Below are 26,771 nucleotides of genomic sequence, written 5' to 3'. Positions count from 1 at the left end.
TAATGTACATATTAATACATGAACAATTGATTGTAAAATGTATTTATTAAACAATTTAAATAATTATAAATCAATTTAATATGTTATTTAAAAATAATAATCAATTGATAATTAATTATTACTTAATTAACTTTCTACCCAATACCTCTACACACTCAATAACCCACACGTAGAATATACCTTTACAAATATATAGAATTACATACCTTAAATAAATATCAATCAAATTATATTAATTACAAATAATTATTATTTAATTATACTTAATGAACTTCCTACTATGTACCCCTACAAAACTTCCAACCTGCTCCAACACTATAACTTACTATTAAGAATTAAATTTGAAACCTATAAATAACTTAAAAATACAAAATTTCTTTTAAACTTATTAAGAACAATTATACAAACAACATATACATTAAAAATCTGAACTAAAACACATAATGATAATTTAAAAAACTATATTATTGCCAACTATATTATTGGAATTATATTAACAGCACAAATGTTATTGAAAATGATCTTACTTACCTAACAAATTGATATTCTTGTCAATATTTCTGCATCACAATATTTATGTGTCACTATATTAAAAACTCAATATTTATGTTGGTCATTATTTAAACTCCCATATTTTTTCCAAACACTATTGAAAGTATTATTTCTGGGCCAAGTGAACATTAACAGTCAGGGACCAATTCACAAAGGTGTTTTCGACAAGGGTGATTAGATTTTGAAATCCAATAACTGTGATCAACAGAGGAGTGCAAAATAATCTTCAATGATAACCAGTATAGAAATAACGGAAAGTAGGGAACTAAGGTGAACTAGATGAAATGTTTACACATTATCATCTGTCTTGATTAAATTGGTATATAATAAGGCCTGGTAGCTAATATTACACTAGAAAACCTACCTCAATTGACCCTCCTCCGAAAACTGGGGCATGTGTTAAGTTTACTGAAATTAGCTAGAAAGGATGGTGAAAAATAAGGAACTGCCCCAGCAAGTCCGGAGCACCTATTCACCCTATTTATGAGTATCTGAAGTAGTACTTCTGCAGTAATATTTCACATATTAATGCATGTTTATGGGAATGGATTCCATAGTTTGGAATTTTAATGACCATTAAATATATTTTTTGTGTGTGGTAAAAGGAAGCACCCAAAACTAAAACTTTGGTGTGAGGTTCACTTACAGGTTATGGACCAATTCCGAAAGGCAAATATGAGTATGTGAAGTAGTTGTCTCCTAAATGATGTTGTGAATCGACCCATCTATGTTGCACATCATGTTTAATTTTTTTGCATAATGAAACACTTTTTCTTACTCCTTAACACTGTCACTGCACCCTATGAGTATCTTCAGGAGTAAGCTATTGTAAGAGTTTTACCTATTTACTTACTTTTAAAAACACAATGAATGATCCACTCGAAATACAGTAGAAGAAAGGTTATTTTCTCATAGAGTTGTATTAACAGAACCAGCTCTAACACTAAATGCATCTGGTATATTGTTGGATGGTAGCACCTTCTTGGAAGCACAAGGGACATATTTTGGCAATATGGTTGTGTAATAATTTGAATGTTAAGCCAAAGTACTGTGTTAAGAATTAAATATTTAATTTACTATTTCTTGTTGCTTTCACTTATTTGTGTTTGATCTTATTACTGGTTACATTTATGTTAAGTAAAAATTTGATTTTGCTTCCTAGTGCACCGTAGAAATAAAAGTAATGATGTACCTCGTAAAACACTTCCTCTGAATACAAAAATGTCATCATATGAGATCAGTGTTCATGTTCTTAATAGACGCATGATTGGATACGTTTCAGCTCACTAAAGAGCTAGTTTGCTAAAGGACTTTTTGCAGCAGCACTGTGCAGTATATGAAACTGCAGAGGTAAGGTGGAAAAGCCTAATTGTATTAAAAACAAGCATTGGGAAAGCCATTTGGTCTTGCTCTGCCAATGACTGTCACTGTCAGAACCCCTTTCAGAGGGCTGTGGGACAAGAAAGGGTTACTGGACCCAAACATGAGTCTTGAGGCCTTTTAATCCTGATGTCCTGGCGCCTAACCTATTATGGATTCTGAGCAACTGAGCTAAGTATCCCTTCAGCACTTCACTCCCAGGGTTAGCGAGGTTCAAGAAGTCTGAGGCTATCTCAGGGGGGAGTTAGATACAGTGGGGGGACACAGGCTCAAAACTCAAAGTACACACAGTAGCAGCAGAAAATTATGGTCCAATCAAATGCACATTTTTATGGAAAAAGAGAAGTATTTTATTTTTACACCTAACAATCTAAAGGCATAAAACCATTCACAACAACTGCAAAGTCCTCTTGAGGTCAGGGCTTTGGTGTTTCATAGGCAGCTCCCTGTGTCCCACTCCCTCCTTGCTCTGAGCAGTAATGGTATTCCCCATTCACTGTAGGCAACAGTGAAAGGGAAGCAGCACTAGTTGTCCAAGTCTCATGACTGAAGGCTTTTTGTAGTTCCTCTGTGCGGGTATGTCTCTGATTTGCATCACGCTGGGGGTGTGGAGTGAAGATCCTGGTGTGAATACTTCATCCTAGTGCTGGTATGCACAGGGACCTCACTTCTCTGGGGATGACTCTAACCTGGTCACACATATGACTGGTCCCGGTGACCCCTCTGGGGTCCATCTACCCCACGGGGTACCCTGTCACCCCACTGTACAATCTACATGGGTTCCGGCTGATCAACATAGAGAAGTCCTCAATGGCAGCCTATCATGGCTCACCACCACACAAGGGCTACAGCCCTCACAGCATGGCAATATTCTCATCGTGGTCCCTCCTAGCATATGAGGTGACTGGCTCCTCACTACACACAGACTCCTGCATATTCGGTGTATGGCTCATTTCCCGGTGGCCCTTCTCTGCCATATGATGGTCATCAACTTCATCCTGCACAAGTGCATTGACCCAGTCGGTGCAGCAGCCATCTTCTCACACCTCGCAAAGTCCACTTGACATGGCTCTGCACTGGACCTCACTCCTTCCAGCACTCTCCTCTTCCTCATTGGTCATGGCAAGTAGTCGATGATGCTCTAGGCTCCAGGGCAGGTGTTATTGGATTTCCTGTGTGATGTCCCCTCACCCAGCAAGGACACTAGTGGGCCTTGGCCCCTGGTCTTGGTCACAGGCAGAAGTTTTGAAGAGCTTCAGCTCCTTATAGAGCCCATCTGGATGCTTGACAGTTGAAACGTTTTAGAGTCTCAACTTAAGTAGCATTTATAGTCCATTTCCAGACCAAATGTGATTTAGTGTCTGAGTTTTTGAAGTTTATGTTGGGGGTATGCTTTCTTTTGAAGTGCCCACTCCTCTGCCCTATGTTCCTCTTGAAAGCAGTCACAGCAGGAGCAACTCCAACTCTGATAGCCACAACACAGCCCATGGGAGTGGCGAGAGTTCACACCTAGCTGTCAGCCACAGTCATGTGTGTATGAAAAGGTTAGTCCAGGGTCTAGGCCTTACTATGTGTGATTAAATTATCAATCGCATCCAATTCCTGAGATGCGCCCAGACACCCCTTCCTTGTGATCCTTCTCTTACTCAAACACTACCCTTTGAAGTTTAAGGGAAAGCCTCGCTCACTCCTCTCCATTTTGTCACACCCAACTTACAGAAACACAACAATATGCACATCTGTATGGTGGGATTCCTTTATCTCCTGTCCATGTGTGACCATGCAGGCCTGGGTCTCCTAAAATGGAAAGTAGAGTCTGCTATGTATTGCATTATTCATAAGCATACATACACCACCCAGCACATGCTTTTAACAAGCATGCACTGCGCAGCATTGAGCCTTCATGAACTGTACCACTTATAAGCACACATACACCCAGCACTTGCATTCAAAATGCACGCACTGCATAATACACAATTGCGCCTGTATTGTACCCTACCCCTCCTAGACACACATAAACCCAGCGCATGTGCACCACTCACATGCTGCACAGCATTTTGCAACAACCTGGTGTAGGCCAAGAGGTGAATCAGTGAGCTGAAAGGCCTCACTTCAGTGACACAGGTTAAAGAGGAACTGCTCACTGGTACTGATCCCTGCATGGTATGCTGCCACCACCAGGCTCATGCTGCTTAGCTCCTGTGAAAGCAGCAGTCTTCCACCACTATGAGGGCATCCCTCCTGGTTCTACAAGACTGCAATCTGTGAGACTGGCCTATTCCATGGTGAAAACTCATGATCTGTGCTTGCTTATGACACAAAATCAGTGTTAGGAATCCAGACATCAAAACAGTTGCGGCATTCAGTGGAGGGGTGTGTTTCCATTAACATGCAGAGGACTGTTCTGTCCCCACAGTCACATTGCATCTTGACTCAAGGAGGCAGCCACTGAATGTTTTGGAAAATAACCTCCCAAAAGATACTGTTGCAGGCTTTAGTCTTATTGTCGTTTGCAACATTTTACTGCAAGCACTGACAAAATTAATCACTGTTGCCAGAAGTCTTGTAATGTAGCCAATAGCAGTGTCCGGATGCCAGGGAGAAGGTTATGGAGGACAGGAGACAAACAGACACCGAGCCACAGCAGAACTCAGTGCTAGTTGAGGAGAGAGCAGAATAATGAGAGAGTTGGTGGGCAGGGGAGCAAAGGATAATGGGAGTTGGGAGGGTGCAAGAGAGACAGGAAAGGGGGTGGTAGAAAAAAAAACAGAAAGAGAGTGTATACAGGGGGATAGACAAAATGGCATGCACTTAAGAATTAGTGCTAAAGCACAAATGATGACATAAGCATTGGCAAAGCCAATAGGTCTCACCAATGCGAGATCTATTGACTTTGTCAATGTTTTAAGACATGTTGCATAGCAGCACAAGCTAAAGTTAAAAAAGTCCTCTGCCAGGGTGGTGTTGATGGTGTCATAGTGCTTTTTTCTTTTAAGCTATGTTGCACAGCAGCCCATGCAGCTGTGTAATATGTGTAAACACATTGTGGGGTTTGAGGGCAAGAAACATGAAGGGGGAGTGGGAAGGATCAGCAATAATGGACAGTAGGAAGAGGGGGTGTCAGGAAAACAAAACAAGAGTGGTTCAGGGAGGAGGAAGCGAGTGCCAGACATTGCCAGGGGGAGGGAGAGGGAGGAATAAGAAATAGTATCTAAATTTGATGAAATCAAATAAATCTGTTTTGAAACATGAAGACCTTGGTGTTTTATGACTGAATAATCCAAAAATGAACAGCTACATATGGTGGTACAATTGAGTATGAACCAGTATCTCATATTTTAAGGGAACATATCAACATTGGAAGATGTTTTGTCAAAATCTAAGAAGTGATAAAGTCAAATCAAAGAAAGACATGACCCCATCTATCTCACTGGAGTCCAAATCGTAGTGATCCACAGCACCCACTCTGACAGACACCACATATTCAATTACTTGTTTAACTCCCATCCCCTTAAGGTATTGGTCTAACCTTCACTTATCATGGAGCCAGACTGTCTGTACAAAGGATAGCATGAGTGCAGGTCATCCATGATGGGCACCTAAACTCATTTTTGAGGACTGAAACTTATAGTCTGAAAATACACTGAATACACATAAATGACACATAAATATGTTGTAGGAGAAAAACATAAACAAGGTCTAATTCCTCAAAAGATTTTCCAAATAGAAGGGATTATTCACCTGCTCTAATTACAAAGTCAGCATCTGAAGACATCTGGGTTCCCAGAGGTCACAAGCAACAAATGTAAATCAGAAAGCTGAACACCACTAAAATTGTTCATTTTTATTGGCTTTTTGCCCATTGATATCTATCTAGGAGATTCAGAACTAGTATCTGAGATAAGAACCATCAAGCATCGACACCTATTCACAGTACCCTACAACTATCAGCTTAGATAAGAAAAAAAGGTTCACCTGTTTCTGCACACACGAACCCTTCACACCTCTTTCCAGGTCTACAAGATCCAGTTGGGGTACATGCCTCTTCTTCTTTGTCAGAGAAATTGCATGGGTCACCATTAAACTGAGAAGGCTTGTCCACTTTCACATATCGAAACTGTAGAGAAACACAGACACCAGTTTTAAATGAGTCCTTCCTATTCAGGTATACTAACACGTAACAGCTTGACAAGTATCTTTGGATAAAGAATATAGCTGACTATATAGAGCACAAATGTAGTTTTATGAAACTAGAAAATAGTTTAAAAAAATATATAGGAAAAACTAGTATACACAATGTGGCACTAGAACAAATAGAGCTGCATTTTCCCTGCCAAATTCTTCTTGCCACCTGGTAGGCTCGTACAAGATCTTGAATGCACCAAATACCTTTCTTATTCTCTCTGAGATGTCACCTGGGACGGGGTAAACAGCAGCTCATAACCTAACTCACCACTCCTAACGTGGCACTCATACACGCCTGGCACGAGAGACCAGAAAAGGGCTAGATCTACAGCATCCATAATGGACCGATGAATGAAGAAATTAACTTGTAAACTGATGTTTATAGAATGGTGGGTGAATAATCATAGAAAATCTGTTCTATCATTAGCATGACCTCTATTTAGAATAGTTGAACCTATTTCAAATACAAGATGTAGGGATTGGTTAGGAGTTCAGCAAATGGTTTACACCGTCCGTCGAACTTTGGACAGGGAGGTTGCCGCCGTAGTGGTTACCTCTTCGCTGGCCCCATAAAGAGTTTCTGCGGGAAACAGCCTACATCTTTGTCACCCTCTCGTAATCGAGGAGGCGGCAATGCTGTAGAGCGCAGGGTGCACCAGCACCCTTGCGGTGTTCATTGTCTGCAAAGCAGACAGTGAACATTGCAAGGGTGCTGGCCAGAAGGGCCCCTGAACTTTCCATGCCAAGAGCATGGGCACTGCAGGGCCCCCCCTGGGGTCCCCTCCACCCATTATCCACCAGCATTTTCATGGCAGTGGTACCGCCATAAAACCGCTGGCGGTGAAGAGGATCGTAATCCCTAGCTTGCAATCCCCTGCTTGCAAAGCTGCCCTGGTGGATTCGGACAGCCGCCACCACCAGACCGCCGGGATATCTGATCCTGGCAGAGTTGGTGGTTCCTTGGCAGCCTGACCACCAGGGTTGTAATTTGGCAGTTAGACTGCCGTATTGGTGGTGGTGCGACCGCCATCCCAGAGTCTGGCAGTCTAGTGACCGCCAGACTCATAATGGGGCCCATAATATGTACAGACTTATTAACTTGAAACATATAATTAAAGAAAAGCCTCTAAAGGCGAATTAAAGTTGGATAGAAAACTATACGTACTTGATTCTTACATATCAGTAGGCCGTGCATGTAACCTTATGACACTAATCATGAGGGCTGTGTTAATTTATCACAGTTTTCACTATGTCTGTTTTGACCTTCACTGATTACTTACAGAAAGGAAAAGTGATGACATAGAAGATGGAATAATATTTGGGGGGTCGTGTTGAGTAAAACAGGCCAATAAGTATATGCTTAGGTTCAGAATTATACTAAAAGCACTGACATGTTGTGCATATTCCACAAAACATACAATGGATAGGAAAATTATGCACATTTGCTCTACTTAAAATCTGAAAATATAAACACAAAGAGACACGTAAATGGCATGGATAATTGTCTTTTTTCCTTTCACATGACTTACTACTAGTGTCTTGGACTGGAGTGCTGCCCGAGCGATGCGAATGGCTGACACTTTGCGATTATTCTGCCCATCAGATTTTGTTGCTTGAATATGACAACCTACGTGAGGCAAGATCCAATCTGCCCCTCACTGATGAGGCCTAATGAGTCTAAAAAATAATCTGGGGTTTGTTGTGTATTAGAGGGCGCGTGGCCAGACAGTCTGGGCTGAACTGTTCCTACTGGAGGAGGACCAATCTTGTTTTGCTCGTTTTTGTTTCCCATCTGGGGTCTAGCAGTAGGCAAACTGAATACGATGGTATGGAGTGCGTACCGATTGCAACTATTCCACTCATTATTTTTGTTGTATTAATTCGGCACCCCCCCCCGGAAATACAGTTATATTGTATACTCTTTTAAGGCAGCACAGAGGTAGAGGGAATGTGTTCATCGAATTCAAGCAAGTGATTTGCACTCAATCATTCTGTAATGTTATTATAAACATACACAACTTTTAAAAAAATAAGCTTGCCATTATTTCAGAACCTCTTAGCAACACAATTACATTTCTTCTAGAGTGTTAGTGCTTTGAAATGTGTTCTTATAAAATGTTACTTACTATGCAATTTACTTCTATTGGTCTGAATCCATAATTCTTTCATACAACCCTAACATAAATCATAACATATACAGTTCGGTCAACGCTCTAAAAAGCATATGCCATGGAGAAATTGGAATTGTTGCATTTCATCACTGAACAGACTTTGGAATTGTAGGTCTATTAATTTATCTTCCATCACATACTTGCTATCTTCCTTATGTGGTGCTAAACTCAATTATGAAATGGTCTTATACAAACTAGAAAAACGGAATTCGCAGATGGTAGTCGCCTAAAAATATTTGTTAGACCTGGCATCCTTGGCGTGGTTCCCCTAACTTCTTTACCTTCAAACCTCCTTTTTGGCAAACGTAATTTTTGCTCGCTTTAGGACCCTGGTAACTTATCACTGCTAACTAGTGCTAAAGTGCATGTGCTTTCTGCTTAAAACATAGTAACATTGGTGTATCCAAAATTGGCATATTTCATTTACTTTTAAGTCCGATTAACCACAAACCTACATGTTCTCATGCACATAGCTACCCTTGGTGGTAACATGATGGTGTGCCTAGGCTTCCTTGAAGTAGCTGTCCCTCTATGGCATTTCCACCATCTATATTTATCATATTATATCTGTCTATATGGACCCACCCATTGATATATATGAACAACCATCAACAAGTGGAAATAGAAATATACAACTCAGGAACATCCAGGGAGAAAGTTTTAAGTGTTTGTTTTTGGTAGCCTTTATCCAACTTCTATATTGGAGAAACTGATCAGTATTGTTGGACCTGACATCCTTGTCTTCCTAATTCACAGGTTAATTTGGAGTTTGCTTGTATTTGACCCTCACAGAGATTGTGGTTGCTCCTTGAGAAAGTCTTCACACCCTCAACCAGTAACCCAATTTCCTGAAAGTATCCAAAGTAGAGTCTTTATGAGCCTTAACAAAAATTACACATTTTCCATTTGAGAATATGTCACCTGTCCCTCTGCATTAACAGATACATATTTCCTAAAACACTTGGCTGTAGATGCCTCAACAAAAACTAGAAAGTACCTACATGGGTGGCGCCAGTGTATACCAAGGAATGAATTGAATTCTTCTAGTCACCCATTGCCACTGGATGTAAATTTAATCAATTATGTGAAAAGGAAGATTCTGAGTCCTGATAGAGCAACAGTTTTTAAAGAGTACTATAGTAAAATATTCCCAGAAGCAAGTTTAGTCAAATACAAGTTTTCTCCAAACAAAAGTGTTGATATACAGTATTGCAATTGGGAAGTCTTACAGTAACTCTGCATGGCAGGGCACTGCAGCTCTAGACTATGATATTTCAGTAATCATTGTTTCAAACTTAACCCTCTGATGTGACCTCCATGCTTCCCTGCACCACTGAGTCTTGTTTTCATACAAAAAAGTTTTTCTATTTCTTTTTGTATTAGCACGGCAACCCTTACTAGCTTCAGGTGTGTTCCTTTTTCTTAAATTAGCTTTTACACATAGGCCCTCATTACAACCCTCGCGGTAAAGTTCGCTGACCGCCATGCTGACGGCTGCCAACATACGTGTCCGCTGCGTAAATCCACTACGGGTATTATGACCCACATTTAGAAATCCTCCACAATACAGACACCCACACAAGTCCGCCACACCAAAGGTCAGTGATAAATTGGCAGTACCAAAACCCACACCGTCACGCCAACAGGAATACGCCCACACAATCACGACCCACAAATCAACGCGGTGGTCATTCAACCATGGTAAACCATTGGCGGTACACACTGCCGAGCTCAAAATACACACACATTTACAAAACACAACCACTTTGGACAATTCCAAATACACATACCCGATACACATACACACACCACACCCACACACCCACACCACTATAAAACGCACACCCACATTACCCACAACCCCTTACAACAAAATGTTTGGAAGAAGCAGAGAGAGAGAAAAGCAAAGACAACACCAGCATCCAGAGGCACACAACACCATCACTCATACACCATCCACGCACAAAACACCACACACCTCAAAACATCACCCCACACATCACGTTACACATCACTCACACCACATCATGACACCTCAAAGACACCCCAGGTTTTCTGAGGAGAAGCTCAGGGTCATGGTGGAGGAAATCATCCGGGTAGAGCCACAGCTATTCGGATCACAGGTGCAGCAGACATCCATTGATAGGAAGATGGAGCTATGGCGGAGAATTGTCAACATGGTCAACGCAGTGGGACAGCATCCAAGAACACGGGATGACATCAGGACGAGGTGGAATGACCTACGGGGGAAGGTACGTTCCGTGGTATCCAGACACCAGGTAGCCGTACAGAGGACTAGCGGTGGTGATACTTGGCATTCACATGAGAGATGTACTGGTCTGCCAAACACAACATCTGCACATTCATCGAATGGTAGCTTTTTCAATTTCTGTACACCTGTTCATTTCTGCAGGGGGGGACAAATACCACATGTGTACCATCAATGGCACAAATGATGTTGGGGATATGTCCCAGGGCATAGAAGTCAGCTTTCACTGTGGCCAAATCCTCCACCTGGGGGAATACAATGTAGTTGCGCATGTGTTTCAGCATGACAGACAACACTCTGGTCAACACGTTGGAGAACATTGGCTGAGACATCCCTGATGCCATGGCCACTGTAGTTTGAAATGAACCTCTTGCCAGACAATGGAGCACTGACAGGACCTGAACTAGAGGGGGGATACCTGTGGGATGGCGGATAGCTGACATCAGGTCAGGCTCCAATTGGGCACACAGTTCTTGGATTGTGGCACGATCAAGTCTGTAGGTGATAATGATGTGTCTGGCTTCCATTGTCGACAGGTCCACCATGGGTCTGGACACCGGAGGATAATGCCATCTCATCATCTGCCCCAGCGGATGTGCCCTATGGAGGAGAATGGTGAGCAGAGGGTCATGTACCACATAGGTTGCACAAGTGTTTTTGCTGTAATGTGAGTAAATCCACGTGTAACGTTGTCTGTCCGTATTTCTTCCCAAGTGTGCTGTGACACAGTTAGGTGCCATGCCATGTGCCACCCTGAAATGGTGGCTGCCTGACCTGAAAGGAGGGAAAAGGGGAAATGAGGTAACTGTGCTGGCGTTGTGCAGCGTTGCGGTAGGCGGTCAAAGACCGCCGCGCAATTCAGCATTAGTTCTCATTGGGCCCTATGGGTTCCAGGAGCCAATGACGATGTGCGCCTGCGGTGACGGTATGCACCGCCGCGGACATGACTGCCATTTTCTATCTGTTCACTCACTTGATACCTGACCTTCAACAGGAGAGGACCTACACTGCAAGTGCTGCTGTGACCTGTGTCTGGAAGCGACAATGGCTCGAGTGCCTGGGGAAAGGGCCCCTGCCTTCAATTTGGAGGAGTTGGAGAGACTAGTGGATGGGGTCCTCCCCAGTACACGCTACTCTACGGTCCTCCAGACAAACAGGTGAGTACACTGTGAGCATGATGCGAGGGCCATGAATGTATGGAGTGGTATGGATGGAAGATACATGTGGGTTTGGGTGCTGAGGCCTGCATGTGAGGATGGTGAGTGTATGTGTGTCAGGGTGTAGTGTGGTCAGTTTTACGTATCCTTTGCGCATTAGCTTCAGGCTTTAGGCCTTTGTGCACTTTGCCCTGGATGTATTTTATTCCTTTGCTCGCAGCTTAGAGCCTCTGTGCACTTTGATCTAAATGCTTTTTATTCGGCTTCGTACTGTTATTTTTCAAATAACCAGTTCTACGGTCTTGTTTTATTTTTTATATCACACTGTTTTGCCTACTTCAGCACTGGAGTTCTCAATAACACATTCCTGTTCACTCTGTGCTTCAGTCAAGGATACAGTCTGGTACATTGCCGATAGACGTGGTAGGAGTTTAGTCTTTGGCGTTCTTGCGTAGGGACATTTTGTGATCACGCTGACATGTTAGTTATAAAAACACTTCCTTGTCCCAATACATGCAAGAGGGAGATTCCGACCAGGGAACCACAACTAGACGCTGACTACCTCGTTGCAGATGCTGAACCAGATCACAGGCCTTTGCTCAGGTATGAGGGTTGATGTCTTCCCAGGGATTCTGAAAGGCAAGTTAGAAGCTTAACATGCTGTGCTCGAAATAGAACTAGCAGAGAGAGAGTAGAAATTGTTAAACACCATGATAGCGTTATTCTTATGTTTCACTCTCCTCGTGACTATTTCAATCCTACTGTGTTGTATGGTTCTGGTTATTGCGGCTCACGCCTTAATATCTAAAATGCAGTCGTTTTATTAAAACATTATATAAAACTTACACTGCTTTTGTCATTTGTATATGAGATCATACTGTAAATGAGAGAGCTGATTTGGATCTGAGTGACCACGACTTCCCTGAGAAGTTCCAAAGATGTCATGCGCTCGGCTGCCCAATCATCTCTTCCATTTGGGAGAAATGAGGCACTGCTAGTTAGCCGGAGCAAAACCAGGTTTAGGGTGACAGAGGTCCTTCCAAGTGGGTCCGACTCAGTCCCCCACACTGTGAACAATCCTGCTGCCTAGAAATCCAGTAATCTCATTTAGGATAATGAGAGCCCACGCGACATGGCGCCACCAACGATTGGTCTGGCTCTAATTTTCGGGTCCAGCTGACTCTCTCGGTCTCATATATATATTGACTCCTCGGTTCCGTTAACGGAGACGTCCGTGGGGCTGCGGATTTCCGCCACCACGGTATAGGTGCATCCTATTACTTAGTGGTCGGTTGCTCAAGCTTGAACTTTGAAAGGAAAACCCCGATATTGGTGTGCCTTCTCTGCCCTGGTGCTATTTTTTATAATGGCGAATCCTCAAGTAGTGAACATAGCGCTTAATATGCGCCAACCGCTCACGGGACATCTGATAGCACATGGTCTGACGATCCAGGGGGGTCCGGTCACGTTTGTGGTGGACGCCCATGCAGCTTATAGAACAGAGCTTTTTTATTCTTGGGTAGTGTTTCCCGCGGTTGATGGGGGTACAAACACTTTTCATGATTACACATTTGCGAATGTCCCTGGATGGTACAGGGCATATGCATACTTAGAGGTACCTTTATCTCATCAAGAATACCATAATTGGCTTGATGGCGCCCTCCCACACACAGTAGCACAAGTTAGGTTAGGTCCGCTGAGTAATGATGGTCCAATCTGGCCATTATTGGCTACATACACACCATATCCTGCGGTTGCTAACTTGGCAGTGGCTGACGTTCGTCGTTTACATATAGACTTAGCTACTACATACAGAAGATTGGTTCAGTTTGTGATGCAGACTTTAAATACTAATGCAGCGCGTGCTGCTCCGGCGCACCCACATGCAGTGGTTCCGGGTATCAATCCAGCCACTGTACACTCAGTTATGGGTAAAGCACCGGCTAAATGTGAGGAAACTCCATTTTGGCTGGCGCAAAAAATTTATACGCTGGAAGCAGTATTTCCCCATACGGGACCTCAGGATTGCCGTATGGAATGGTTCCTACTGTGGACCATTGTAATACCTGGGGCACGGTGTTTGCTGCACTCTACACTACGGCACACGGTACACCAACATTGGCTAATTTACCGGAAGTGCTTAAACAAATTCAAGATGAATATGGGGCTGCCCCAGCCTTAGATTTAGGGAAGCAGCTGATGGGCAATTTTGCCGCAGTTTCTTCTATTATTTTGAGTAATCTCAAGGGAGAGGCAGTGGCGCTGGCCGTGCGAATGCATCTTCGAGGCGTTCCGCAACTTAATCAGGAGCGGGAACTGCAGAGAATAATAGCAGAAACATATTCAAGTATTGGTCGTGATAGCCTTGGGGCTAGACCGCAAAAACCCCAATTACAGGGTAAAAATAGTAAAGATAATACTAAACAACAGCAAACTGAGGGTACTAAGAAGCGCTGGGAGAAAAAACAACAGACACCTAAGAAAGATGAGGGACAATCTCCGCAACCGGAGACCCCGCAGAATAGGTATAATCTCAGGAATAGGGATAATTTGAAGACGCCTGATTGATATCAATATACTGATACACGCCAATCTCGTTCCTTTCAGGACTCCTCGGACAAGAGAAGTGAGAGAGGTGGGTGGTCAGAGCGGAGAACAGAGTACCTGAAACCGAGACAGGAATCACAACGCTCGACGGAGGTTTCTATTAAACAAGAAGAGAAACCGCTCCAACAAAAACAGCAATTTAAAAAGAAGAAGGTGGCGGCAGTCTCAGTTAGACATGCCACTCAAGAAGAGAGTTCTCTTGAAGAACAAGACATGGGCATTAGCACTGTTAGACAGCGCGGCAGAGGTCACAATAGTTCGCCGGAGTCTTCTAGAGCATCTGGAGGTGAAAGCAACTGATGACTTCATCCAGGTTGAAACAGCAGATAAGCGTGTCTCTGATCCCGATAGAGTGTATACAGTAACTTTGCAATTAGAAGGGTACATTGACCGCACTGTAAACGCCATCTTTTGGGACCGTGTGGTAAAATTGTATGACGTTCTGCTGGCCGAACAAGATTGGCCACCTGACTTTGTTCGCGACTGTCCAGTTGGGGAGGAGGTTATTACACCTTCATTCTCACCACTTGTTCCGGGAGAACTAGCAGAGTCCTATAGTAATTCATGGGCTCTAGCACAGGCCCCCGCCCTATATAGAAATCATGTGGGGTGGGATAGACAATCACCTTATCATGTAATTCCGATTAAAGGCGAACCTCAGCCACAGCCGCAGTATCCTATTAAATTTGAAGCAAGGGCATCGGTAAGGAAAATTCTTACACAATTGGAGTACCAGGGAGTAATTGAACCCTGTGTCTCGCCAATGAATAATCCCTAATTTCCAGTAGCAAAACCGGACCATTCATATAGGATAGTGGTGGATTATAGACATTTAAATGGACATACACGCACATATGCAATACAGAATTCACACAGCGCAGCGCTTATGAATAATATAGTGGGTAAGAAATACAAAACAACATTAGATATCTCGAATGGATTCTTCCGCCAAAATATAGTGCCCGAAAGTAGAGACTATACCAGCTTTAGTGCGTTTGGCTCTCACAAAAAGTTTTGTCGTCTGCCTCAGGGGTATAAGAATAGCCCAGGACTGTTTTCGGCTCGTGTAACTGAAATTTTGCACGAGTTGGACCCTGAAGCGTTATCATATGTTGTTGATATATATCTGACGGACGATGAGTTACTGCAACATCTAAGGCGTGTAGCACGCATTGTTGTGGGATATGCTGAAATTGGCTACAAATTCAATTGAAAAAAAACGAAGATTGCCTTCCTCAGCGTCATCTTCCTGGGATATGAGTTGTCGAATGAGGGCAAGAGTTTAGCGCCACACTTTTTGGAGAAATGTGCTCAGTTGCAACCTCCTAATATGGTTCGGAAGCTCCAGTCATTATTGGGGTTTCTGAATTTTGGCAGAACTTACATTCCTGATTAAGCTACACGTATAAAACCCTTATACGAGTTGATTCACCCGAATTTTTCGAGTAGATTTTGGACGATTGAGCATACACATATTCTTCGAGATCTGCAATCTGATCTCTTAGCAGTAAAACATTTACACACTCGGGACAATAAAACGCATCCGGTCATCAGGGTTATACCTGGTGCCGTTGGGTTTACATATGTCACCTTTAATGAGCATGAGACAGTCCCGATAGCATACAAGTCCCACTTGTATTCTGCTGCAGAACAACGATTTGCACAAACTGAGAAAATACTCACTGCTGTACAGATGGCTGTGATTAAAGAAAGACCTCTTGCCTAGGGCCAACGCATTGTTGTAGTTTCCCCGATTCCAGCCTTAGAGGCTGTTACAAAAGCGAGTGTTCCTAATTCGTAAGCTTTACACCCGCGATGGATACAATGGGCAACGTCTTTGACAGCCACTGATGTAGATTACATATTTGACCCTAAACTGCAGACTCAAGAATTTCTCCAATATGAGATGGAGTACCCAGTTCCCGCTGGCACATTGCCTATTGACCAATATCAGGTGGTCATATACACCGATGGCTCTGTGCAACCAGCGGTTGGGACTAAACAACAGTATTCTGCTGCATGTGCGGTGGTGGGCGGCTATATGGAGGGGGAAGAGTTCTGCCCCCGACATACTTATACACAGACCTTGGGAGACTGTACGGCACAGTTGGCTGAGCTGAATGCTCTATTGTTAGCCTTGGAACACGCGGATCCGGCAATATTTACATTGCTGGTCTGTGACTCCTACTACTGTGTTCAGTCTTTCAATGAATATTTGCACTACTGGCGGTTGAATGGGTTCAGAGATTCCAAGGGTAACACCATTAAACACAAATTGCTGTGGGGGAAGGTTGCGGATCTGAAAGAAACGCTTCCTAAGGTCCATGTTGTACATACACTTGGACACCAGCGCGTTGGAATACACGTTGCTGGAAATACTTTGGCTGATGAAGCCGCAAAATCGGCAGTGGCAGTTGCCACTGTGGCCGCAGTGACTCGTTCGAGTTCCAAACCAGACACAGAGATTTCGGCTGCCATAAAAGCTACGACTGATGGCACGCCATTTCCTAAAGGATTCCCTCCTAAATATAGTTACTGTATGGGTGGTATGCTAAACGCTGTAGTTAAAATCCCAGGCGTTGGTGTACGTGAAGTGCCCAATAAAATTGAGCGACCTCGATTAATTACTGCAGCACATGAGGGGGCGGCATCTGCACATGTTGGCGTGGCTGCCACAATTTCACTGTTACAGGCCCGTTACTGGTGGCCTGGTCTCTATAAAGAGACGAAGCAGTATGTCCTTTGTTGTGACGTCTGTCAACAAATTAAAGTTTCCACGGCTAGACGCCCGCAGCAGACGCCCCTTCTGATATCGACTAAACCTTTGCAGTGTGTGTACTTGGATCATTGTGGTCCGCTGACACCAGATAGTGCATACAAATATATATTGGTTGCTGTAGATTCGTGCCCCAGATTTGTGTGGGTCTGGCCACAGCGCTCGGCTGACGCTCGGACTATTATTAAAGATTTGCGCATCTTTGTTGATACATTTGCAGTTGCGGCTTTTCATTCGGACCAGGGTCCTGCTTTTGCCTCTAAGGCATTCAGGGGCACCATGGCTTTGTTGGGGGTCCAGCTCCAGTTCTCGTCTCCATTTCATCCCAAGGGAAATTCTGTCGTGGAGCGTTTAAATCGCGATTTAAAGCAATCCTTAACGGCCAGAGTTATAGGTACGGGTCGTAGTTGGCTAGCCCACCTGTATGGAGTACAGAGAGCACTTAATAACTTGCCTAGAAGGTCCCTGGGGGGTCGTACTTCATATGAGTGCCTGTTTGGAACACAAATGTACTGTATGTTCCTGATCTAGATGGTCCTGGTGTAGAGACGGCAGATACGCCCTTTGACATAAATGATCATGTCACTGTTTTGCAGGATTTACAACAATTCCGTGAAGATAACTCTTCTGCAAGTGCTGCCTCCACAGGAATTAAGGATGAGCCAGTAACGCCTACTGGTTAGGTTCCCAGGGTTGGGGATCTTGTGCGTGAAAAGGTCGCAGTGAAGAAAGAATTTGGTCCTTCTTATCGGGTGCCTGTCCCTGTGATAGGGATCAGCGGCACAAGAACTGTAATTTTACCACCGTTGCAAGGTGCCAAAGGAAATCGCTTTGTTTCCATTGATAATGTCAAGTTACAACATGTGGCCGATTCTGCACAGCAGACCAAGAGGGACACCCAGTAGTTTCCGGAATCCCTCTCACTACTGGGGAAGAAGTCCAGCTGCAGGTGATTTGCACCGACGCTGTTTCCTCTCCGAGCTTGGGGAGGGTGGAAGCTGATCTTGCGATTGTTCCACAGACAGCGAATAATTTGGAATCTTTTGATCAAGTTGCTGTACGTTCTACTGATATTACTGAAAGTGTGGTTTATAGCGTGCCAAGGCGAGAGCCACCATCTGCTTCTTTGTTTACGGTTGCACCTTTTGCGAGAACTGCCTCTGGCTGCTTCAACACCACTGACGATACCGTGTCGGACTCCTCGTCCTCTTTATCATTAGCTCGGGGTCCACGTAAACTGCTGTGTTGGCTTAAGCACACATATTTTGTTTTTCCTTGGAACTATCTGTGGCTTTTTATGACTGTAATGACTCTTTTCTTGTGGCTGGGATTTGTGGTTACCTTTTTTTTGGTAATACATGGTCATTTTCTTCCTGAACGATCTGACATTGAGCACGTGGAGACGGTGTTGAAACCACATTTTTCGTCTCATATGGTTCGGAGAGACTTGTCCGTAGTGAACATTTCTGCAGTACCGATTCCGGATGGGATTGTGTGGGATAGAGTAATGTTTCACATATATGATCCCAATGAAATAATTCCCATACCGTATTTTCTCAAGTTATCAATTAATGATATCGTTATACCAGGCATTGTATCTGATGATTGGGATATGAAGACAGTGGATTCTATGTTGACGGAATTGCAATATTATACTGTCTATGAAAATGAAGATACTTATCTATTTAGACATAATCATGGTGACATGTTTTGCTACAATTATTATGGACACCACTTTATTCATAAAGCTAGTAGCCCTAAGTCGATATTTGAATATATGCAATGGGAACATTGCCCGAATCCTCCACAGGGGAGCTCTAAAACGTATTATTGTAATTTTGCATATTTTTCTGGGCATAATCAACAGAGTGCTAAGTCTTACTATTTTAGAGTTACTCCGCATGCTAATAAGCAAATGTTATTGACAGACACTAAATTACTGTATTCTAATTTGTTTGTATCCAAACTTTTGGTTGAGGGGTATGAATACTGGTCCAAAACTGTTGACTTGAAAAGTGTCTGGGGAACGAAAAATTGGCAAATGCGGGGCAGGGACACTTTGTTTAGGGCGTGTATTATTCCTGTCCAAATGATTTTCCTAAATGACACTGTGCAACAGACTAGTTGTTTGGGCTTAGCAACGATTAGAGATTTGAATTTGCCTAGCATACCTGTCCCTTCCAAATTGAACAATTGGCAGCGATATATTAATGCCACGTTTAGTGAGTTTACAGACTGGGTCCAGAATGGTATGCTTAACACTTCATTGATACTTCCGGGCGGGTGGTTATTGTGGCCCATGGACACTAATGGGTGTCATCAGCGTTTTGTCACCTCTTCGGGGGGGTTCAGGACTAGTAGGGCAGACCCTCGCTACATATCACCAGAACATGCTGATATCATTACTACATACAGTGTGGGGAAACTTTGTCAACAATGGTTGAAGTCATCCACGCTGGATGCAGTTAAGGCACATCTCACGTTACTGTCTAATGATACAGACTTGCAAGATTTTTTTCAGGACCAAGAATGCCGTGGAAGAAACGTTTTCTATATGAAGTATATAATGAGATTTGGAAGCTTTCACAACATGAGGCAGCGGCCCGGTTGAGGAAAATTGGTCAGAAAAATTTGATACAGGCTCTGTCTGTTGTGGATAATGGGATACATACCCTTTCAGACCGTGTTTATACAACTGACAACATTGTTTCCTCTGCTATAGAAATTATTAAATCGGATATGTCTTCTTTATATCATGGGCAGAGTCAAACGCAGTCCGTCATGCAGTTGGGTTGGACTCTACAGACCTTGAAGGCCGGTCGCGTTCCGTGGCAGCACATTCGTGCCAGGGAGATATTTATTTCCTTTAATTTGACTCGTCAACAACAGCTGATGGCTAAGAAGGAAGCGACATATGTTATGTTAAACATTGAAAAGTTGGAAACATTGCCTTTTACTGTTGCTGAGATTCCGTCAGCTGAGTGGTTGATTCATGGGGTTATTAATTTGCCTATCTCCACTCTGCAATTTACTTCTTGTTTAAAGCACATTCCGGTGGGTAGATATGAATGGTTGGGAGACAGTTACATACACGAGGTGCAGGAGCTTCCCTTTATATACAGATGTATTAATGGTTTGAGGGAGGTTTTTCTTAGCGATAGCGAATGCGAAACTTCTGTCAGCCATTCGATGGTTTGTAAACAGCTGTCTTTGCACGGGGCGTGTAATGCCTCGATTGCTAACCTAGCTTAAGGGAGTTCCAGTCACGGTAATTAAAAACACTTTCCAGGTGCTTTCAAACAGCAGTTACGTCCTTCTTAACAGTGAACCCTGTTGTGGCATGCGTGCCGGAATAGTTTACGTAGTCATTGTCACCAAGGCCGTTACGTGCTGCGGGAATGTGTTGTTTCCCCCCACTCAAATTAGGGAGGTAGCGGACATCTGGCCTCATATTGCTACTTCCAAGGTGAATTTCGACAAGTTGAGTCGAGTGAAAGCTCTATTGTTTCAAAAGCATGTGGCCCTTACATCTGCTAGCGAGACCTATGCACTTCAGGTGGCAAGGTCATCGGCGGAAATACAGTCCCTTTTGAATACTAACTTTCCGAGTCACTTTGGTGAACTCGTGGGACGTATATTTAATGCGTCCAGCACTGCTGGTATTGCACATTTTTTCAAAGCCGTTGGTGTTGGTTTTGCTCACACCTTCTCTTCCATATTCGGTTCAATACCTTCGGCTATTCACTCTATTTTCGGAAGCATTTTTGGGGGATTCCCGATTACTTTGGCTTTGTTGGCTGTGGTTTTGCTGTTGCTGCTGTTCTTCCGCAATGGCTGTCCCACTGCGACGAGATCCCACATTAGCGCTCCCATCAGCGCAGCTGTGTCGTGAACGCATGATGCAGCATTTTGGAGCAACACTGCTGGGACAATTGGAGTGTGACTAGTCTCTGTCATTCCGGCCGGTTTTGTGTGCAACCCGTGTTTCGGTGCCTTTGGTGCTCGTTTGAACATGCACTGGCTCTCTGTCTCTCCCTGCAGCGCCCCCCAGTGGTTGATACTGATCTGTTGATGTTCCCGATTAGGGCTCATTCCCAGACTTGTGCACTGCGGTTGCGTTTGCTTCGTGAGGCAGTTTATGAGATTCCCTTCCTTGAGGAAGATGGTATTGTCTCATTCATAGGCCCTGCACGGGGTGCCGCCCTGGATGGTTCTGGGGCTTTGGAACACACCTGCTCCATGCTAATTTTTGGCGTGTATTTTCCAATGTTGACATCTGTCGAAGTGGAGGATCTCCTGCTTTCCGTGGCTTCGGTCTAAGAATTTGATTTTTTTAAATTGACATTATTTTGAATTTGGCTTTACTGTCACATGCTTCCCAATTTAGAATTTGTTTTCTGCTTTGCTGTCCTCTGACCTTGTTGAAATATATTTGATGTAATTGTTTTGTATCTGGGGCATACTTTTATGTTATTGGAACCACTTGCTACCGACAAGGGGAGGGTGTAGTGTGGTCAGTTTTACTTATCCTTTGCGCATTAGCTTCAGGCTTTAGGCCTTTGTGCACTTTGCCCTAGATGTATTTTATTCCTTTGCTCGCAGCTTAGAGCCTCTGTGCACTTTGCTCTAAATGCTTTTTATTCAGCTTCGTACTGTTATTTTTCAAATAACCAGTTCTACTGTCTTGTTTTATTTTTTATATCACACTGTTTAGCCTACTTCAGCACTGGAGTTCTCAATAACACATTCCTGTTCACTCTGTGCTTCAGCCAAGGATACAGTCTGGTACATTGCCGATAGACGTGGTAGGAGTTTAGTCTTTGGTGTTCTTGCGTAGGGACATTTTGTGATCACGCTGACATGTTAGTTATAAAAACACTTCCTTGTCCCAATACATGCATGCTGACTGCCTTGTTGCAGATGCTGAACCAGATCACAGGCCTTTGCTCAGGTATGAGGGTTGATGTCTTCCCAGGGATTCTGAAAGGCAAGTTAGAAGCTTAACATGCTGTGCTTGAAATAGAACTAGCAGAGAGAGAGTAGAAATTGTTAAACACCATGATAGCGTTATTCTTATGTTTCACTCTCCTCGTGACTATTTCAATCCTACTGTGTTGTATGGTTCTGGTTATTGGGGCTCACGCCTTAATATCTAAAATGCAGTCGTTTTATTAAAACATTATATAAAACTTACACTGCTTTTGTCATTTGTATATGAGATCATACTGTAAATGAGAGAGCTGGTTTGGATCTGAGTGACCACGACTTCCCTGAGAAGTTCCAAAGATGTCATGCGCTCGGCTTCCCAATCATCTCTTCCCTTTGGGAGAAATGAGGCACTGCTAGTTAGCAGGAGCAAAACCAGGTTTAGGGTGACAGAGGTCCTTCCAAGTGGGTCCGACTCAGTCCCCCACACCATGAACGATCCTGCTGCCTAGAAATCCAGTAGTCTCATTTAGGATAATGAGAGCCCACGCAACAAGGGCATGGGTAGGAACTGGTGGGCAATGAGTATGACGAACCGGACAGGGGAGTAATTTCCTTTCATCCTGTACCTTTCCTCCAGGTCAGCGCCCACCAGAAGAACGGTATTTGGCGTGCCATCGCCAAGGAAGTGCGGACCCTGGGGGTCTATCATGGACGGAGCACCCACTGCCGCAAGAGATAAGAGGACCTGTGCCGCTGGAGCAAGAAGACGGCGGAGGCCCAGCTGGGGCGGGCCTCCCAACTTAGATGGGGTGCTCATCGCACCATGACCCCCCTGATGTTCCGGATCTTGGCGGTGGCATATCCGGAGTTGTATGGGCACTTGAGGGCAGCACAGCAGCCACAAGGGGGTGAGTACAGTCTCATTCAGCTGACTCTGCGTGCTTTACTAGGTGTCGGGGTGGGGGATGTGGGCTGTGGGTTCCCCTAGGCCAGGGCGAACTTGGTAGGATAGGTCCCTTGTTAGGCAGGCTCTGTGGCACTCCAACCCCAATAGTGTTAGTGGGCATCTACAACTAGTCAGCCTCATGTGGGTTCCAGGTGTGCAGCAAATGGGGTTAGTCATAGTCCTCCATGAGCAGGTGATTTTCCTACTAACTGCTAGTGCATGGCCTAGTGCATAGGGCTGCTCCCTGTGTGTTGTGTCCGCCAGCGGTAGTGGTGTTGCTGGCATTGACCATGTGTCTTGTCTGTCTTCCCCCCCTTCTTGTTTTGTCACACTGTCCTTGTGTGCATTAGCATCATCTGGTGGAGGAGCAGAGGCACCGGAGACGGAGGGAGCTGCATCCCATATAGCCCATGAGGGTAAATCTACGGAGTCTGAAGGCACCAGAAGGACGGAGGGCGAGGGGAGCTCCACGACAGGGACAGGAGGGGACATGAGCGACAGCGACTCCTCCTCTGATGGGAGCTCCCTTGCGGTGGCAGGCACCCCTGTGCCCACCGCAACAACATGTACAGCCGCCACCCCCCCCTACCAGCACCGCCATCCTAGCAGCCCCTCAGTGTGTTTCCCGTGCCCGTTCACCCAGGAGGGTGGGCATCTCCTTCGCCCCAGGTAACTCAGGCCCTGCCCCAGTCAGCCCTGCTGCCCTCAGTGAGGAGGCTATTGACCTCCTGAGATCCTTCACTGTTGGGCAGTCAACCATTCTGAATGCCACCCAGGGTGTCGAGAGGCATTTGCAGCAAACAAATGCATACCTGGAGGGCATTCATTCTGGCGTGGCGGCCCAACAGAGAGAATTTCAGGCTCTGGCCTCAGCACTGATGGCAGCCATTGTCCCTGTGTCCAGCCTCCCGCCTCCAACTTCCTCTACCCACACCCAATCCCCTCTTCCTCAACCTATCCCAAGCACACCATCAGACCAGCATGCACACGCATCAACACACAAAAGTGGCTCAGGCAAACATATGCACCACACATACCACAGGCACTCACACAAGCACTATACCCATGCAGACACACCAACATCCACTTCCTCCACTGTGTTCCCCTCCTCCAAGTTGTACACCTCCCTCCCTGTCTCATCTCCACTCACACCTGCATGCACTACATCCTCAGCCACTACCTCCATCACCAGCACGCCCATCACTACACACCGCTCACGTGCAATCACCACCCCCACTACCTTTCACACGTCCCCTGTGTCCTCTCCTAGTGTGTCTGTGAGCCCTCCTCCCAAAGTACACAAACGCTGGCACACACCCACTCAACATCCATCCACCTCACAACAGCCTCCAACCCATGCACCTTCACCCAAACTCAGCAGATGTACACCTCCTACAACCACTACCTCTTCCTCCACTCCCAAACCCCCTCCATCTTCCCTTCCCAGTGTGTCCAAATAAATGTACCTAGCTAACCTGGAGCTCTTCCCTACACCTCCCCCCGTCCTTCTCCTAGGGACAGGATGTCTAGATCCCAGCCCAGCACCTCAGCCACAAAATCTGCATCCGCTGTGGTCCCTGCTACTCCAGTATGGTCAAATGGGGCACCCGTCAGAGCTGCCAGTGTGCCACCGATGGAAAAGAAGGACCACCCTATTCCACCACCTGCAAAGCTCAAAAAGGGACCGGCTTTAAGCAGGGGACAGTCACACCACCCATCCAGCAAGGCCTCGCACAAACACACAGTGGACAGTGCCAAGGTCCCTGCAGCGACTGTCAAGATGGGGAAGCGCACAAGCCAAAGGGGACATCACCTCTGGGCAGGATTTCACCTGTGGACGGGCTGGTGACCACCAAATCATCAGGGATGGCAGCCACATGCACCCCAGTCACCACCACCGCTCCGACCGCCACCTGAAACCGCCACCTGCACCACCACCTGCACTGCCGCTGCCACAACGTCAGTCTGCAGCATCCTCCCAAAGGATCAGCCATCTGAGGCTGCCAGAGACGGTATGGTGACTCCATCCACCGCAACAGTCACTTGCACCATGGCCAGCACTGGCAGCATCTCCGCCGTAGCCACCGCCACCTGCACCACCATCAGCACCGCCACGTGCACAGCCGAAGCCACTCTGTCGGACGTCAACCCCATCCACAGTGTGCAGCCGTCAGAGTCTGCAGGTGACGTCCTGGACCCTGGACACGCCACTTGAGACACCACCTCCAGCACTGACACGAACCAGCAATAGGCATCCTAAGTCGCCGCAGGATGGAGTATGGGTCTGCCTCCACGGAGTATCATGCTACCTGTTCCGGGTACATCGCGTGGCTGTGACACACAGGTGAGACGAAGTCAACATGCCACAGCCCAAGAGCAGCATCACTGGGCACAAAGCCCCCTCCAGCACCAGTGGAGAAAAGCATCCACTAACACAGTCCTTGGCAGGATGAAGCACTCTGGGCACAAAGCCCCCTCCAGAACAAGGGGAGAAAAGCATCCACTAACACAGTCCTTGGCAGGATGAAGCACTCTGGGCAAAAAGTTCCCTCCAGAACCAGTGGAACATGTCACCAACTTGAGAGACTATGGCGTTGCACTCCCCAGGAGCAAGCAGTGGGCAAACCACCCACTTGAGAGACTGTGGCTTTGCACTCCCAGGACCAAGCAGTGGGCAAACCACCCACTTGAGAGACTGTGGCTTTGCACTCCCCAGGAGCAAGCAGTGGGCAAACCACCCACTTGAGAGACTTGAGAGACTGTGGCTTTGCACTCCCCAGGACCAAGCAGTGGGCAAACCACCCACTTGAGAGACTGTGGCTTTGCACTCCCCAGGACCAGGCAGTGGGCATGAAGCCCCCTCGAAGAGCAGTGGTGTCGTATCATCATCCCGCTGAGGTGCCCCCCTTGCCCTTCTCCCTGAGGTGCCTGTTTTTTTTAGACCTTATGCCCCTGCAGTGTTCTCTCCGTTTTGAGGCAGGTGTCATGTGTGGGCTTTGCCCATGCTTTTTGGGACCACTGGTCCACAGACATTTAATGGGACAGTGTACGGACTTGTGTACTTGCTGTAAACATTTGTGTATACTGATTATTTACTGTTCTCTTGGGCTATCAGATTAATCGAATATTACACTAGTTAAACTCATTTCGTTTGGTCCTTGCGTTCTTCCGGGGGGTGACGGGGTGTATCTGTGCTGTGATTGGATATGTGTGTGTGTTGTTGTGGGTGGGGGTGTTGCGTTTTGCATGTGTGTGTCTCACTCTATTTTTCCTCCTCCCCTCCCCTGTGTGCTAGGTGCAATACTCACTGTGGTTGTCCCCGCTGCCGTTCGTGCTCCTGGTAGATGAGAAGATACACCAACGTTGGTAACACCTGTAGTTCGGGCTCCATGGCATCCTGGTTCCTCGTTGAGTGTCGTGAGGTGAGTGGTTTCCACCGTGCTTTTGATGGCGTTGGTACCGCCCCTGAAAAGCTGGTGGATTGGTGCCTTGTAATAGTGTGGGCGGTATGTTGTGTTCCGCCTGTCTGTTGGCAGCTACCGCCTCGGTGTTTGTCGCTACCGCCGTGGCGGTTGGAGTGTTAAAGTGGCTGTCTGTGTTGGCGGTTTCCACCATGGTCGTAATTCCATTTTTTTGACCGCCGGCCTGTTAGCGGTATTACTGCCGCTTTATCACCGAAAGCCACGGTTGTAATGAGAGCCATAGTTTTTTAATTTTATGCATCAAGACTGGCTTTTGCCATCTTAGAATGGTAAGTTAGAAGTTAACAACAAAGCATTGGCAGAGCCAATCAATCTTG

General features: G+C 45.4%; 1 protein-coding gene across 1 annotated transcript in view; it reads right to left on the bottom strand.

Annotated features, from left to right (window-relative positions):
* C8B (complement C8 beta chain) overlaps positions 1 to 26,771 on the bottom strand; it is a 185,826-nt gene that overhangs the window by 141,065 nt on the left and 17,990 nt on the right. Inside the window, exon 3 of the mRNA XM_069232591.1 lies at positions 5,908 to 6,049. Within this exon, the coding sequence (XP_069088692.1) occupies positions 5,908 to 6,049 (142 nt within the window). The remainder of the gene's footprint in view (positions 1 to 5,907; positions 6,050 to 26,771) is intronic.

The sequence above is a fragment of the Pleurodeles waltl genome, chromosome 4_2 (assembly GCF_031143425.1).
Source record: "Pleurodeles waltl isolate 20211129_DDA chromosome 4_2, aPleWal1.hap1.20221129, whole genome shotgun sequence".
Classification (NCBI taxonomy): Eukaryota; Metazoa; Chordata; class Amphibia; order Caudata; family Salamandridae; genus Pleurodeles; species Pleurodeles waltl.
The sequence above is the reverse complement of the archived record's forward strand: the minus strand, read 5'-3'. Positions and strand labels throughout refer to the sequence as shown.